This window comes from Chrysemys picta, chromosome 23 (genome assembly GCF_011386835.1).
Source record: "Chrysemys picta bellii isolate R12L10 chromosome 23, ASM1138683v2, whole genome shotgun sequence".
Lineage (NCBI taxonomy): Eukaryota > Metazoa > Chordata > Testudines > Emydidae > Chrysemys > Chrysemys picta.
This window is the reverse complement of record NC_088813.1, coordinates 17461405-17475098: the sequence shown is the minus strand read 5'-3', so window position 1 is coordinate 17475098 and position 13694 is coordinate 17461405. Positions and strand designations below refer to the sequence as shown.

Sequence of the window (13694 nt, the reverse complement as noted above, 5' to 3'; positions counted from 1 at the left end):
TTGAAAGGGACCCACAAAATCTTCCCGCACAACTTTTGCATGCATGGAAATTCATATTTGCATCTGCACTCAGATTCTCATATGCAACCCTACAGTAACAAACCCACGTGTGCAACCCAGCGCTCGTGAGCAACCCTGCAGTAACAAACCCACGTGTGCAGCCCAGCGCTCGTGAGCAACCCTACAGTAACAAACCCACGTGTGCAACCCAGCGCTCGTGAGCAACCCTACAGTAACAAACCCACGTGTGCAGCCCAGCGCTCGTGAGCAACCCCACAGGAACAAACCCACGTGTGCAGCCCAGCGCTCGTGAGCAACCCCACAGTAACAAACCCACGTGTGCTGCCCAGCGCTCGTGAGCAACCCTACAGTAACAAACCCACGTGTGCAGCCCAATGCTCATGAGCAACCCTACAGTAACAAACCCACGTGTGCTGCCCAGCGCTCGTGAGCAACCCTACACTAACAAACCCACGTGTGCAACCCAGCGCTCGTGAGCAACCCCACAGGAACAAACCCACGTGTGCAGCCCAGCGCTCGTGAGCAACCCTACAGTAACAAACCCACGTGTGCAGCCCAGCGCTCGTGAGCAACCCTACAGTAACAAACCCACGTGTGCAGCCCAGCGCTCGTGAGCAACCCTGCAGTAACAAACCCACGTGTGCAGCCCAGCGCTCGTGAGCAACCCTACAGTAACAAACCCACGTGTGCAGCCCAGCGCTCGTGAGCAACCCTACAGTAACAAACCCACGTGTGCAGCCCAGCGCTCGTGAGCAACCCTACAGTAACAAACCCACGTGTGCAGCCCAGCGCTCGTGAGCAACCCTGCAGTAACAAACCCACGTGTGCAGCCCAGCGCTCGTGAGCAACCCTACAGTAACAAACCCACGTGTGCAGCCCAGCGCTCGTGAGCAACCCTACAGTAACAAACCCATGTGTGCAGCCCAGCGCTCGTGAGCAACCCTACAGTAACAAACCCACGTGTGCAGCCCAGTGCTCGTGAGCAACCCCACAGTAACAAACCCACGTGTGCAGCCCAGTGCTCGTGAGCAACCCCACAGTAACAAACCCATGTGTGCAGCCCAGCGCTCGTGAGCAACCCTACACTAACAAACCCATGTGTGCAGCCCAGCGCTCGTGAGCAACCCTACAGTAACAAACCCACGTGTGCAGCCCAGCGCTCGTGAGCAACCCTACAGTAACAAACCCACGTGTGCAGCCCAGCGCTCGTGAGCAACCCTGCAGTAACAAACCCATGTGTGCAGCCCAGCGCTCGTGAGCAACCCTACAGTAACAAACCCATGTGTGCAGCCCAGCGCTCACGAACACAGAGCTCATTGGGATGGGGAGCGAGAGCCAGGAGGCATGGGCATTTTGGCTGCTGGCACATGGCAATTTTGGGGTTAGCATTTCAGTGCCAGCCAGAGTGGTGCCCCACGCCAACGCCTGAGCCTGCCCCTCCTCCCCAGGAAGGCGGGGTCGTTGCTGCGCTGGCCGTTCGGGGGGGTTAGACCCAGGGAGAGGGTAGCAGCACCATAACTTTGCCTTTCCAAAGCACACCCAGGCCCCAGCGCAGCTCTGACTCCTGCATGGTCTGGGGTTCCCTCTTTGTGTGCGTGGGGGGGAAGTGGTCGCCTGGCATCACCTCTGTAGAGCTGCTTTGGAGAGGGTGGATGGCGGCTGGGGGATATGAACAAACCACAGTGCCAGGATCCAAACCACCTGCCTTCCAGGGGCGCCTGGCTCAGCCCCCTGCTCACTGGGCCCCGGACCCCTGTGTGCGGCGTGTGGCGGACCTGCCCTCCCAGCCAGGCACACATTCTGTTACAACCCCAGGCGGTGCCAACCCTGAGCCCGGGGCCTCGTTCACTGAGGTGCAGGGGCCTCGACCCTGCCTGAGCCCGGCCCAGTTTCCGGTGCCTGCCTTCGGGGCGAGCAGCAGCCGGGCGAGGGAACCTGCCAGCTTTGCCCTCTTCACGCTGCAGCGCCTCGTGGCTTTGTGACGTCTCCGCGGGGCTGTAACCGCCCCAGACGCTGGGCCCTGCTGGCAAAGACTGGTCACCTGCTCAGCAGAGACTCTGTGCTACGGTGACAGAGGGGCAGAAAGAGCTTAGAACAGGCCACTGGGGGGTCAGGACCCCTGGGTTCTCTTCCCAGCTCCCTGTGTGACCTCGGCACATCCCTTGCCCGCTGGGTGCCCGCCTTTCCCTGGCTGTGAGGTGGGGATACCTGTTCGTATAGGCCGGTTGCGAGGCGCTGCAGCCTCACCAGGCAAGGGCACAGAGCCCCTCGGCCAACCCCCGCCAGTCTGCGTCTCCTCTCCCAGCCCCAGCGTGCTCAGCAGGCCCCCCTCGGGGGTTTCTGTCCCCGGGGGCCGTGGGGATCCAGGGGCTGCATGTTCTCAGCAAACCCTCACCCTGGGCTGAGACCCTGCCTCTCCCTGCAACACAAGGGGGGTAGGGGCTGGGCATTCCCCTCCCTCGCTGCCCATTTGGTTTGCACGCCAAGCAGCCCAGACCACAGGGCAGCGCGCTGGGGCCAGCCCAGCCCCGATGCACCCAGACTGGGGGGGTAAGATCAGCCCCCCAGCTCACGCCCAGGGACTCATCCAGCACAGCTGCGCTCTCCACTGATGCTTTATCTGAACACCGTGACCCCAGTGTCACAAGCCCCCAGCTCCCCAGGAAACAGCAGGATGTTTGTGAACCAGCTCCTGACCCGGGAGGAGATTAAGGCCTGGACGCAGGCTGCGTTTGGACGAGCTGGAGGGGGCCGCCTCTACTCAGGCCCGTCCTCGCTGGCTGGTGCCTGGGAGCGAGCGCTGGCGTGGCGAGGAGGAGGCACCGTACAGAGGCAGGGCTAAGCAGGTGTCCAGAGCGCTGTGCCAGCTCGCCCTCGGGGCCAGACCCACGTGCCGGAGGCCGTTCACGTGGCGCCACAGGAGCCTTGGTGCAGCCGCAGCCCGGCCCAGCTCCCCTGCAGGGACGGCCCAGCCCCAGCGCCCCGTCCCGTCTGGGGCCTCTCAGAAGTCCGCAGCCCGGATCATCAGGGTGGTGGCCTTGAGTCTGTGGCTGGGCCCCTTCCAGTAGTGCCACTTCATGCCGTTGTAGCGGACTGTCGCGGGGCTAGCGGGGTAGTAAATCCCATTCAGGTTGGAGGGGCCGCAGGCATCGAACCACCAGCCTAGGGCACAGAGAGGGGGTCAGAGGGACGGCGCACCAGAGCCCCAGGGCGAAAGTGGGGGCTGGGGCTGACTGGCTCTCTGTGGGGCTGCCACTTTCCCAGCGTTGCCCAAGGAAGCCCAGCAGCGAGCTCCTGCTTTCCTGTGTCTCCCTAGTCAGGCGGTACCACAATATCGCTCCAGGGGTGGGGGGGAGCTGGGGGAGGAGCGGCCGGGACATTACCAGAGCTGGAGTCATTGGGGGCGCGAGAAGCAATGGGCGCTGCCCAGGCAGGGAAGGGCCTTCGTTATCTCACTGCAGCGCTAAGGAGAGCAACAGAGGTGTTCCCAGGGGCCGAGGATCCTGGAGAATACACGGCGGGACCCAGTGGGAGCCGATTCCCGCAGGGAGCGTTAGATGGACCACGACAGAAGAGGCCCAGTTACACGCCTCCCAGCCTCAGCACGGTCAGTCAGGGCTGAGTTGGCTACGAGCCCCACCCACGGCCCCGCAGCGCCCCCCTGGGGGCAGTTACCTCCGGTCGCCATCTGAGCGCACTTGCACCCGCAGCGGTCGTTGTCGGCATCCTTGGTGCTGAAGGCCGTCCCCGGGGGGCTGAGGCTGCTTGTCCTGCCGGCCGTCCCGCTGTAGTCCCGCACGTGGAGCCTGGGGAGACACAAACACAGGGCTGCCATGCCAGGGCCGGGCTCACGGGAGATCAGGGACACGGGAGGCCACGTGGGCACGGTACAAGGTAGGCCTAGAAATGGGCAGCACAAAGGGAGCAAACCCCAGAGGCTTCAGCGCCTTCCAATCCTCAGTTTCTCTGGCACACACCAGGCTGTCTTCCAAACTGTCCTTCCCGCTTCCCTCCTTAGGGCAGGAGTTTTCCCCAGCTCGGGGCTGGGCTGTGGTTCAGGCCAGCCACAGGGCTTTTGACCAGCTTCTCCGCCAGTGGGGCGCTTTTACCAAACAGTCCTTCCCCTGCCGCCCTCTTCTCCCTGCTAACTCGGCCCTGCAGGAGCCTTCTAGCTGCCCAGTGTCTACAGACACCTGCCTTGTGCTAGGCCGAGGCAGCGTTTACATCGGCCCCTTCTCCCAACTCATTCCTTGTTGGCTGGGTGAGAAGGGAGCCCTGCCCTGCCCCTCGCAAGGCTCCGGGTCCCAGCCCCTTAAAGATTCAGTAACCGGATCCCTTTTAACTGCTACTTCTTCCCTGGACCCTTTTCCTCTCTCCCTAGATCTCCTCGGGCCTTGTGGGTCCAACCACCTGAAACCTTAAAGGCCACGTCACCTGACAGGGGACTGACCAGTGGACAGTGCTGCCCCCAAGGGGCAGAGTGCCCCATGGCACTGCCCATTTTCTATGCCTGCCTTGTGCAGGGTGCTGCCCGAACACAGAGAGCGACAGGCCAAAGGAGCTGGGACTTTGTGAGCAGCACCAGAGCTGGCAATGGCCCCATTCCCTCCCAACCCTGGAGAATCCGCAAAGGGCAGACGCTGTGTGACAGGTGCCTGTCGCACCAGCTGTGCTTGGCCTCCGTTGCTGGCACTCCAGAGTGGGATGGCGTGGGGGATCTGCTGGAGGGCACTGACTGGCGGGGAAGGGAGGATGGAGTCATGCCAGATGTCCCCAGGGCCCTGAAGCCGTGCGCTGGGTGAAAACAGGAGCTGCAGTTTCCAAAGCAGTTGCCGGTATTGTCCCCTCAGCAATTTGCCGTGGGCAGCCACTGCCCGCTCCTGCCTCCTCTACAGAGACGATGTTTGTTTTGCTTCTGTCTCACACAAAAACACCCTGCCCGAGACCGGGGTTATTTAGCTTGGCGCTAGGGCCCGCAGGGTCTATTGTTCTCGTGGTGTCCTGACCAGCTGAAGCAGCAGGTGGCTTTATAGGTAAGAGAACCGGCTTCCCACCCTGGACATGCACAGACACAAATATTATTGCCGGCAGGCATCAAGGAGTTGTGACTTGCCACAGCTGTGAAGCTGAGCGCCCCCTGCTGGTGCAACTGTGTTTGGACCAACGGCCAGGCCAGGGAGAAACCCAGGGCCCCACTGCACAGCTCCAGCCACCCAGGGGCTCTGAAAGCAAGATGCAACAGTGGCTCAGGGTTTTCAAAGAGCTGCAGCCAAGGAGCTGTCGCGGCTGTGTCTAGCCCTGGAGACCACGGAGGGGGCACTCGGATGGACAATGACCCCTTCTTGCTCATGGGCCAGCTATGGAATCACAGTGTAAGAACCCAGAGCCCACACGGTGCAGCGCTGCCTCTGCGTGCGCCGAGCTGCGTGGGTGGTAGCGGCTACTCTGGGGTGCTGGGCTTGGAAAGGGACCCGCTGGCCTTGCTTTGGATGCTGTCATTGGCCAGCCTGTCTGGAGCTGGATGGAATGCGAGGAGTCGAGTGACGGACCTGCCATGGAGCAAGGGCAGCTGTTGGATGTGGGTTGTTACCCATTGCCTTGTGTTTTGCTGAGACCGATCGCCAAGAAGGACTCGGCGAGCGCCCTGCTTCTCATGGCACAAAACAAAGACAGCACGGGGCAAACCGCGTGCACAAGCTGCCAGGCCAGGGCGACGAAACGCAAACTGGCTAGTGAGGACTCTTAGGTGTTTGCAGATGGAATTTCACAGCATAGCCCAAAGCTGCCCCAGCATCCAGGATAAAAACGCCTCTAAAATTCCTGAAAAAGCTGCCTGTGTGTCTCACCAGGTTCGGGGACTCAGAGCCAAATTCTCAGCGCTTGGGGAAAAGCTGTTAGATCAAACAAATGGAGAACGAGCCCGGTCTCCTGCCAGGAACCCCGCTCCCCATTCATTACCGGGGTGTGGCGCTGCGCCGGCCAGTCCAGTAATCATGATTTGTATTCCCTGGAGGGACCAATTAGAACCAAAGCCCAGTGCAGCCACTGGAGAGACTCCCACTGATTTCCACTGGCTGTAGATCAGGCACAGACGAAGATTTCTGCCCTTCATCGCAGAGCCGGGATACTCAGGAGAGCAGGATTAGCCTGCCAAGCACAGACCCCACTGGAAAACGCGGCGTCTGGATTTAAAGCTCTGAGGCCGAGGTTCCATTGGGTTTTAGCAAAGGGCATGTGCTTGGCTGCTATAAAAAGCTGTTTAATTCCCTTGGTCTCTTTCGTTTGCAAAGTGCATGCCACCCTGGAGGCAGCAGGACTCTCACTGGAAAAGACATTTGCATTCAGATGATTTCAGTGAACTAGGAGGAGGCGCGTGAGACTCTTGAAAAGGTTTCATGGAATTGTGTCCTCACGTGAGATATAGCTGGGGGAGTCTTTGCCAAACTCCAGGCCAGGACTGCCAGTCCTGTATTGACTCACCTCATTGGGAAAGCTCTTCCCAGCGATAGGCCCTGTCTGTACGTGTTTGACTCCACCAGCGTTACTAACGTGGGGCCATTGGAGCAAGTGCTTTTGGTGCTGGAGCTGCCTGGAGTCTATGGGGCACACAGAATCACGCTGTCCGCTGATCACGGCCAGGACTGGGCCAGCGCAGCTGCAGTGCCGGTAGCTCTCTGTGAGGTCACACTGGTGTTGTATGGCACAGCATCCCGATTCCCACGTCACCAAGCTGCTGCCACGTGCAAAGCAGACCCCGTGGGGTATTGCAGCCCAGCTAGGAGGAGGCCATGCCCCAGGTGCCTGGTAAAGGAGCCGATTCTGAGCTGGCTTGGATGGTGGGTATGGGTGGGGTTGTTGGCACCAATTGGCACGGAAGGAGCCCGCTCTCTCTTCGAGAGTGGTCATAGGTGTTCCCCGAAAGCCGGGCTCAGACATACAATGTGGACAGCCTGTAGGGCGCGGCGTGCTCTGCCGTGTGGGGAATCTAGGCTCAATTCCTGCTCTACTCATGAGCACGGCAACATGCCCAGTAGAGAGAGCCGGATAAGGCACTTCACAGGATCACGTTCCTCCCTAGCGACCGCTCCGCCCAGTTACTGAGTCAGCGTCTGATCAGAGGCTCTCACAGCTCGGGGGTGTTAAAGCTAAAGGGGGTGAAAATGGGAGGGAGCGTGGACAAAATCCCAACGAGACTTTGCAGAAGGAACTCCGAGCCGGGGGTGCTCCGGGCTGGGCTTCTCCAGGAACAGGAGCATCGGGACGGAGCCGAAACATCACTGGCGGGCTCCAGAGCATGGTGCAATGCGGGTGGTGGTAGTACCTTGGGACAGAAAGTGCCTGTATCGGGGGGGGGGGGGGGGGAAGCTGCCCCTTTGAGGTCCAGAGACCTGGAGTTGGCCAGCCCCATAGAGTTAGCCCTGCCTGCCGCACCTGGGAGAGGTCTCCTGTTCCTCCCCCCACCTCACCTGGGCTCGGGGTGGGGTTTAATTGGTAGAACCAGCTGGGCACGGAAGAGCTGATTTTCCTCCCAAGAGCAGCAGGAAGCGGCAGAGGAAGGGGGATGTTCAGGGAGAGACAACAGGAGCGAAGCTGGAGTGCAGAGGCTGCCACGGCAGGGAATGGCGGGCAGGAGGGAACGCTGCGTCTTCAGGGAAAGGCTCTGGGCAGGGAAGGCCTGAGAGACCCCAGCAGGGAAGCCTGCGTGTCTGGACTTGCCGCAGATTCGAGAACTATATTTGGGGAATGATTTGATAATGATAATCAATCTAGCCCCCAGGGGGGAGGGGTGCCGAATGAGAGAAGAGCTTGATTGACAGAGTCCTGAGAAGTGGGGAAACTGAGGCCGGGCACCTGCAGAGCAACCTCAGGCCACAAGGGGGTGCTGAGGCAGCAGCTGGCTCATGCACAATGCAAGGGGAGCTTCTGCTGCAGCATGGGAAAGGCAGGGGATTCTCCATGGCACGTGCTGTGCCCATGAAATCTCTCTGGACTCTGCTGTGTGGGATGAGAGTGAGCGGGAATTAACTCCCCACCCCCCTTCAGGAGACCCAGAGGCTGATCCTGGCTCTCCAGGCCCAGGTGGGCCTAGTGTATTTGGCAAGGGCTTGATTGCCATCGTGGGCGGGGCGGGGTCATCCTTCGGGCCCAAATCGCGACGTTGCAAGCTGGGCGAAGCGAGACTCACCGATAGAGCTGCTCCTCGCTGCCCAGGTGGAAATGCCCGTACAGGGAGTAGGCCTCGTTGCTGTCCCAGTCCCGGAGCTGGATTCGGAGGGAATAGGAGCCCTGAGCAGTGAGCCGGTGGATGAAGTCATTTCCCAGCCAGTGTTCTCCAGATGGGGACCCAAAGCCCTGCGTGGAAAGACCAGAAACCCAATGAAGCAGGAGGGGGCTGCCAAGAACCAGCCGGCGGCACTGGGGCTCACCTGGCTTCGCGCTTAGTGGCTGCTACCCGAGAAAGCAGAGTCCCCAGTGCTTTGTGATTTCTGTGGTGGAAGGGGCCAGCTCTGCTCTGCTCTGGGGGAATTGTACGTACAATGGTAGCTTTGTAACTAGAGCGTCACTGTGGGGATTAAGATCCCACTTCTGGGCCTCTGAGACGCCTCAGGCTCTGGCATCTGGATCTGGTTAGAACGGCTTTCCAAAAACAAAGCCCGTGGGTGGCACCGCAGTGTTCAGTGCAGCCAGGCAAAGGCCAAGAGGTGCCCACGATGGGCTGAAAGAAGGAACCCGGAAGGAAGCAGGTTTTGCGGCACGTCATTCGCTCTATCAGCCCCACAACAGTGCGCGTGGCTGATCCAGGCGCGGTCCAGGGAGCTCTGTGCTGGGCTTTGGAATTCTGAATGAATCCAGACAATGGTTCATTGACCAGTAACTTCTCTGGAGAGCCCACAAGTCAATTGCCTTGGTTACCCCTGCTGTGCCCAGATACATCCCCTCCATCACATTGCAGCCTGAGAAAGGCCAACCAGGGCACCGCACAACACCACAGGCTGAGCCAGTGTATGAGGGGAAGGAGTTTCAGAGCCCCCTGCACTCCTGCTCCTGCCATGTATGGAACCAGGCCATTTCTTGGACGAGACACAGAATCTCCCCTACACCAGATCCACACCCACACCCCCTCTCCCAGCGCTGTGGCTACAAAACCACTTTCCAGGGCCAGCCACACGACTCACAGGGGAATGAGCTGAAACCACATCCAGGATCTGAGATCTTTTCCCAGCATCTGCACAGATAGCTTTTCCACGGGAGTGTTTCAGATGGTGGAGAGTGTGTGTGCGTGTGTGCACCAGACACTTCACCATGTCGCCACTTGCCCATGGGGCTCACAGAGCCAAATCCATGCACGGTGCATCTCTGCAGACTTCAGTGGGCAGGTCCTGGGGATGGATTTCGGGGGACTGGCTGAGATATCACCTTCTAAAACTGTCCCGCCACATGGAAGAAGCCCTGCAATTCGGGACTCACTTGGAGCAGCTGGGGTCTTTCCAAACACCAAGGGTATGGATCCAGATGTTCCCTTCCATACAGCCCATGCAACCAACTCCCAGCAGAGGAGCCACCCCTGGTATCCGGGGGGGAACCCTCCCTCCCTTGACCAGTTAGCAATTTGGGCATCTACATTTGACACCCCCTCGGACCCTGGGCCGTCCGTGGAAAGCAGGGCCTGGCCTGCTTTGATTCAGGAATGCTGGTGGCACAGAATCTCCAGGTCATGGCCTCTCTCTGTCTATGGGACTTCTGTGCCCGTTACCACAGTATCTGAGCGCCTCTCCGTCTTTACATCACAACACCCCAGTGAAAATAGCCCTGACCCTGCAGCGGGGGGCAACCTCAGCTCCCTCCTTGTGGTGCAGGGGCGGCCCCGCTCTCCATCCCTTCCCCCATCGCTAGGTTCCTGTTTGCGGCCTCCCATACACCCAGAGCCACGGCCTTCACCACATGCCCTGAACAATAAGGCAGTAACCTCTGCTCCTCTTCTTCCTTCCCACGTGTGTAGGGCGGCCGGGGGCTCCGGGTGGGGAAGCGAGGGCCCTTCGCCCCTGGGAGTGGCTGGCTATTCCTAGCCTCCACGGGAAGCTCTTCCTGCCCCAGTGTGAGGAAATGCCGGGGGTCCCACACCACGGCCTCACCGGGGCGGCGCTGGCTGCCGACAGGACGGGGAAGCCTTACGTGTTTGTATTCCTTCCAGGTGCGGTGGAAGTCCACGGAACCGTCCTTCCGGTGCTGGATGACAGTCCAGCCTCCCCCACTGGTCTCCATGTCGCAGAATGCCTGTGAACGGGACAGGATGACCACGACTGGACACATACAGCACAGCCCCACGAGCGGGCGTGGCCCACGCCAGAGCGCAAGGGCCCCACGTCAGAGCGCGAGGGCCTCGTATCCAAAGCAGGGGCTCGGCTGTGATCCCCAGGCCTGGCCCTGGCTAGTAACCATCCCCACTGTGGTGTCCGTGAGAGGCAGAGCGGGCCAGTGGGGTGGGTGGATGTGATGGGCGAGGGTTGTTTTGGTTTGACAAGTGCCATTTTTCAGGGCTGGGGATACTCGTCTGCATCTCAGGAATGCGAATGCTCAGCCCCTCTCCGACACATCGCCCCCCAGGTGCTCGACACACTTTGCCTGCACTCGTTAACCCAGCCAACTAGCAGACCCCGTTTGCAGACGTGGCGGTGCAGAGCTGAAGCGATTTGCCCAAGGCCAGACAGTGAAGCAGTGGCAGAGCTGAGGGAAGAACAAGAATCCCATTGCCCGGCTCCAGACACTAGCCACCCCCCGTCCCCCAGAGGTGGGACCAGAAACCAGGAGTCCTGACTCCCCGCCTCTCTCTGCTTTACCCCACTCCCCGCCCTCTGCCACTGGCCCCTCCTAGTGGGTGTCAATAAGCTACATCAAGGTGGGGGCTCTGCCAGCAGCCATGTGCTCGCATATCCCGGACCCTGGGCCAAGTCTGCCGGGGGCTGGGGAGGGGGCCCGACTCAGCTGAATGGTGCCAGGCTGGAGACTTACCCTGGTGGTGGCTGTGGAGTTGGGGAAGCGCAGGGTGTAGACTCCGCTGGCAGTGAGGCCCGATTTGTACGCGCCCCCGCAGTCCCGGAACACCTTCTGCTCCCCCTGCGGGGCCGGGGAGATTTCTGGGTGGAGCAGACAAGGGGACACTCAGCTCTTCCCCCCGCTGCTTCAATTCCAGACGCTGCCCAGGAAGACTGACCCCACTGTCCCCCCTCCCTGTGGCTCTGCTGCCATGGGACCTTGCTCCTTGTGCACCTCCGATTAGCAGCTCACGCCGCACGGTCCCAACCACACTGACAGCGCACTCTGCTCCAGCCGCCTGAGTGGAGCCAGTGGCCCAGAATCTGCCGGGAACCCACGGGAGGAGGGAATTCTCAACAGGTGTAAACCCAGCCCGGCGTCTCCTACGCCAGCCCTCCAACCCCAGCATAGGGGGCCTGCTGGGACGGGATGGGGCCTGGTGGCGATAAGGCTATGCCCAGGGTCCCACAGGGAGCAGAGCCAACCCTCCAAATTAGAGCAGCCCCGAGGCTCTTCAAATTAAAGTGGGGTGGGGCAGCTTGAGAGTCGGGGAGCAGCTCTCCCAACACTCCCCCTGTCTTGCACCAAGTGCGCTGGGCCATTGCTTGGGCCCGACTCCCGAGCAGCCACTCCCAGCCCCCCCCCCCACGCCCTGCAGTACTGACGGTTGCACTGAGAGACCAGGCTTAGGAGCTGGTGCACTGTGTCCATGAGAGACGCCTGCTGTCTCTGCAGCACCGTGTTGTTGGCTGAGGCTGTGGCGAGGTGCTGCTCCAGTTCCCGGATGAGCTGGGTTTGCTTGGACAGCAGGCTCTGCATCTCCAGCTTCTCGGCTTTGATCCCTTGCAGCTCCTCCTCGTGTTTGCCTTCCACGTCCAGGACTTTCTTCTCCAGAAAGCTGGGGGCAGGGGGCCGAGAAGGGGGGGATTAAGAGGAGCCTCAGAGAGAGGGAGCCAAGGAGGGGTGGCCCAGCCTGGGCTGGGGCCTGGGAGCCCTGGCTTCCCCTCCTGGCTTTGCCAGACTCCCGGTGTGACCTTGGTTGGGTCACTTAGTTTCTGTGCCTCTGTTCACATCTACACAAGGGGATAATTGCCCAGCCTTACCTCAGAGGGGGTCTGTAAGGAGAAACACACTAGAGACCGGAAGGAGCCCAGATACCGCGGTACAGGGCAGATGAGGACCAGACAGACAGATCCTGCCCACTGCCTGCTGCAGTCCCCAGGGAGGCACGGCTCTGGGGCTCTGGCTTTCGGCCCCCACTAGCACAGCGCTGCCAGCCCCACACTTTCCAAAGGCAGGGTGTCTTTTTCAAACTCCACACCCCAGCTTTTCCTGAATCGGCCTCCTGTGTTCTGAGCTTTTAGGGGACGCGTTTTCAAGCTGTGCCTCTATGAAGCTGTCGGCCCAAGCACAGCGCTCAGCGTCCTTCCCAAATGCAATGAGCTGGGGACAGGCCGCCTGCCGCCGGGGCGAGGGGGGTGGGGAAGAGCCATAAACCCTTTAATGACAAGTCCCTGGTCTAGCAGAGGCCCCTCTCCCAGCCAGAGCTGGTTGGCTGGCTCCCCGGCAGTCTCTCCCAGCTCCGGTGCCGGGGCCTTAGCTGCAGGGAGGATTGACAAGGGAGAATGTTCCCAGAAGCATAAGCCGGGTGGTCACCTCCAGTCAGTGGGGATCTCACTGGAGCTCAGTCCATTCACGGCACCCGCACTGGGGGCCTTTGACACAAGCCCTTCGCAGTTCTGGGATGTGCAGTGCGGAGCCGTCCCTCTCCAAGCAGGCGCCCTAAGCCGGCCGGCCCCCTCTGCGTCTGTTAATCACCCTAATAGTGGGGGCAACAACCTATTTATTTACAAGACAAGATGGGGGAGGGAATATCTTGTATTGGACCAACTCCTACTGGGGAGAGAGCCAAGCTTTGGAGCCGCGCAGAGCTCTTCTGTAGGACTGGGAAAGATGCTCCGAGCAAGCGGCACAGCTAAATGCAGGTGGAACAGATTGTTAGCACATATTCTAGGGAGCGTTCAAGGTGGAGTGCCGATTAACACCTCTGCAGTCATAGGACAAAAAGGGGGGTTAGGGGGGTTACAGATTGTTGTAATAAACTTGTCTCTCTCACCAACAGCAGATGGGCCAATAAAAGACATTCCCTCGCCCTCCTTGTCTCTCCAATATCCTGGGAGCAACAGGGCTACAACTACACTGCGTGTTTCTTTACAGTCGGTGCAGGCAGCAGCTGCCTGAGTTTCAGACACACAGTCGCCCACCTCCCTACGCCGCACTCCAGGAAAGGGAGCAGGGCGCTTGCCTGGAGACGCTTAGAACCACTTCTGGAAAGGTAGGTTCTGGGCAAGAGGAGAACTCCAAAGCTCTGGAGTCTGGGATCCATTTTGCAAAACAAAAGTTCCCGTGAGCTGCAGTGACTTTTGTATTTTATTGTATTTTTATTGGTTATTCTGTAAGCCAGAGCAAGAATTTCATCCAAACAGGGGTGTTTATTATGATCACAACCCAGGCTGCCAGTTAATTAGCAATATAGGAGCTTAAAATGAGATTTTACTGAATTTGCCATGAAAAATATTTGAAATGAAAGGGGGAAATGTTCCATGAAATGCCAAAGAGTTCCCTGAAACCCACAACTT

The 13694-nt window shown here is 59.8% G+C and overlaps 1 protein-coding gene across 2 annotated transcripts in view; it reads right to left on the bottom strand.

Moving 5' to 3' along the window:
- Positions 1-2620: 2620 nt before the first annotated feature.
- The window catches only part of LOC101944747 (angiopoietin-2-like), a 28992-nt gene continuing 17918 nt past the window's right edge, over positions 2621-13694 (bottom strand). For both annotated transcript variants that reach the window (XM_042853999.2, XM_005298372.5), the window contains exons 4-9: positions 11721-11953; positions 11032-11156; positions 10195-10296; positions 8207-8373; positions 3697-3827; positions 2621-3183 (exon numbers count right to left, since the gene is read on the bottom strand). In XM_042853999.2, coding sequence (XP_042709933.2) covers positions 3023-3183; positions 3697-3827; positions 8207-8373; positions 10195-10296; positions 11032-11156; positions 11721-11953 — 919 coding nt within the window. In that variant the 3' untranslated portion in view covers positions 2621-3022. The remainder of the gene's footprint in view (positions 3184-3696; positions 3828-8206; positions 8374-10194; positions 10297-11031; positions 11157-11720; positions 11954-13694) is intronic.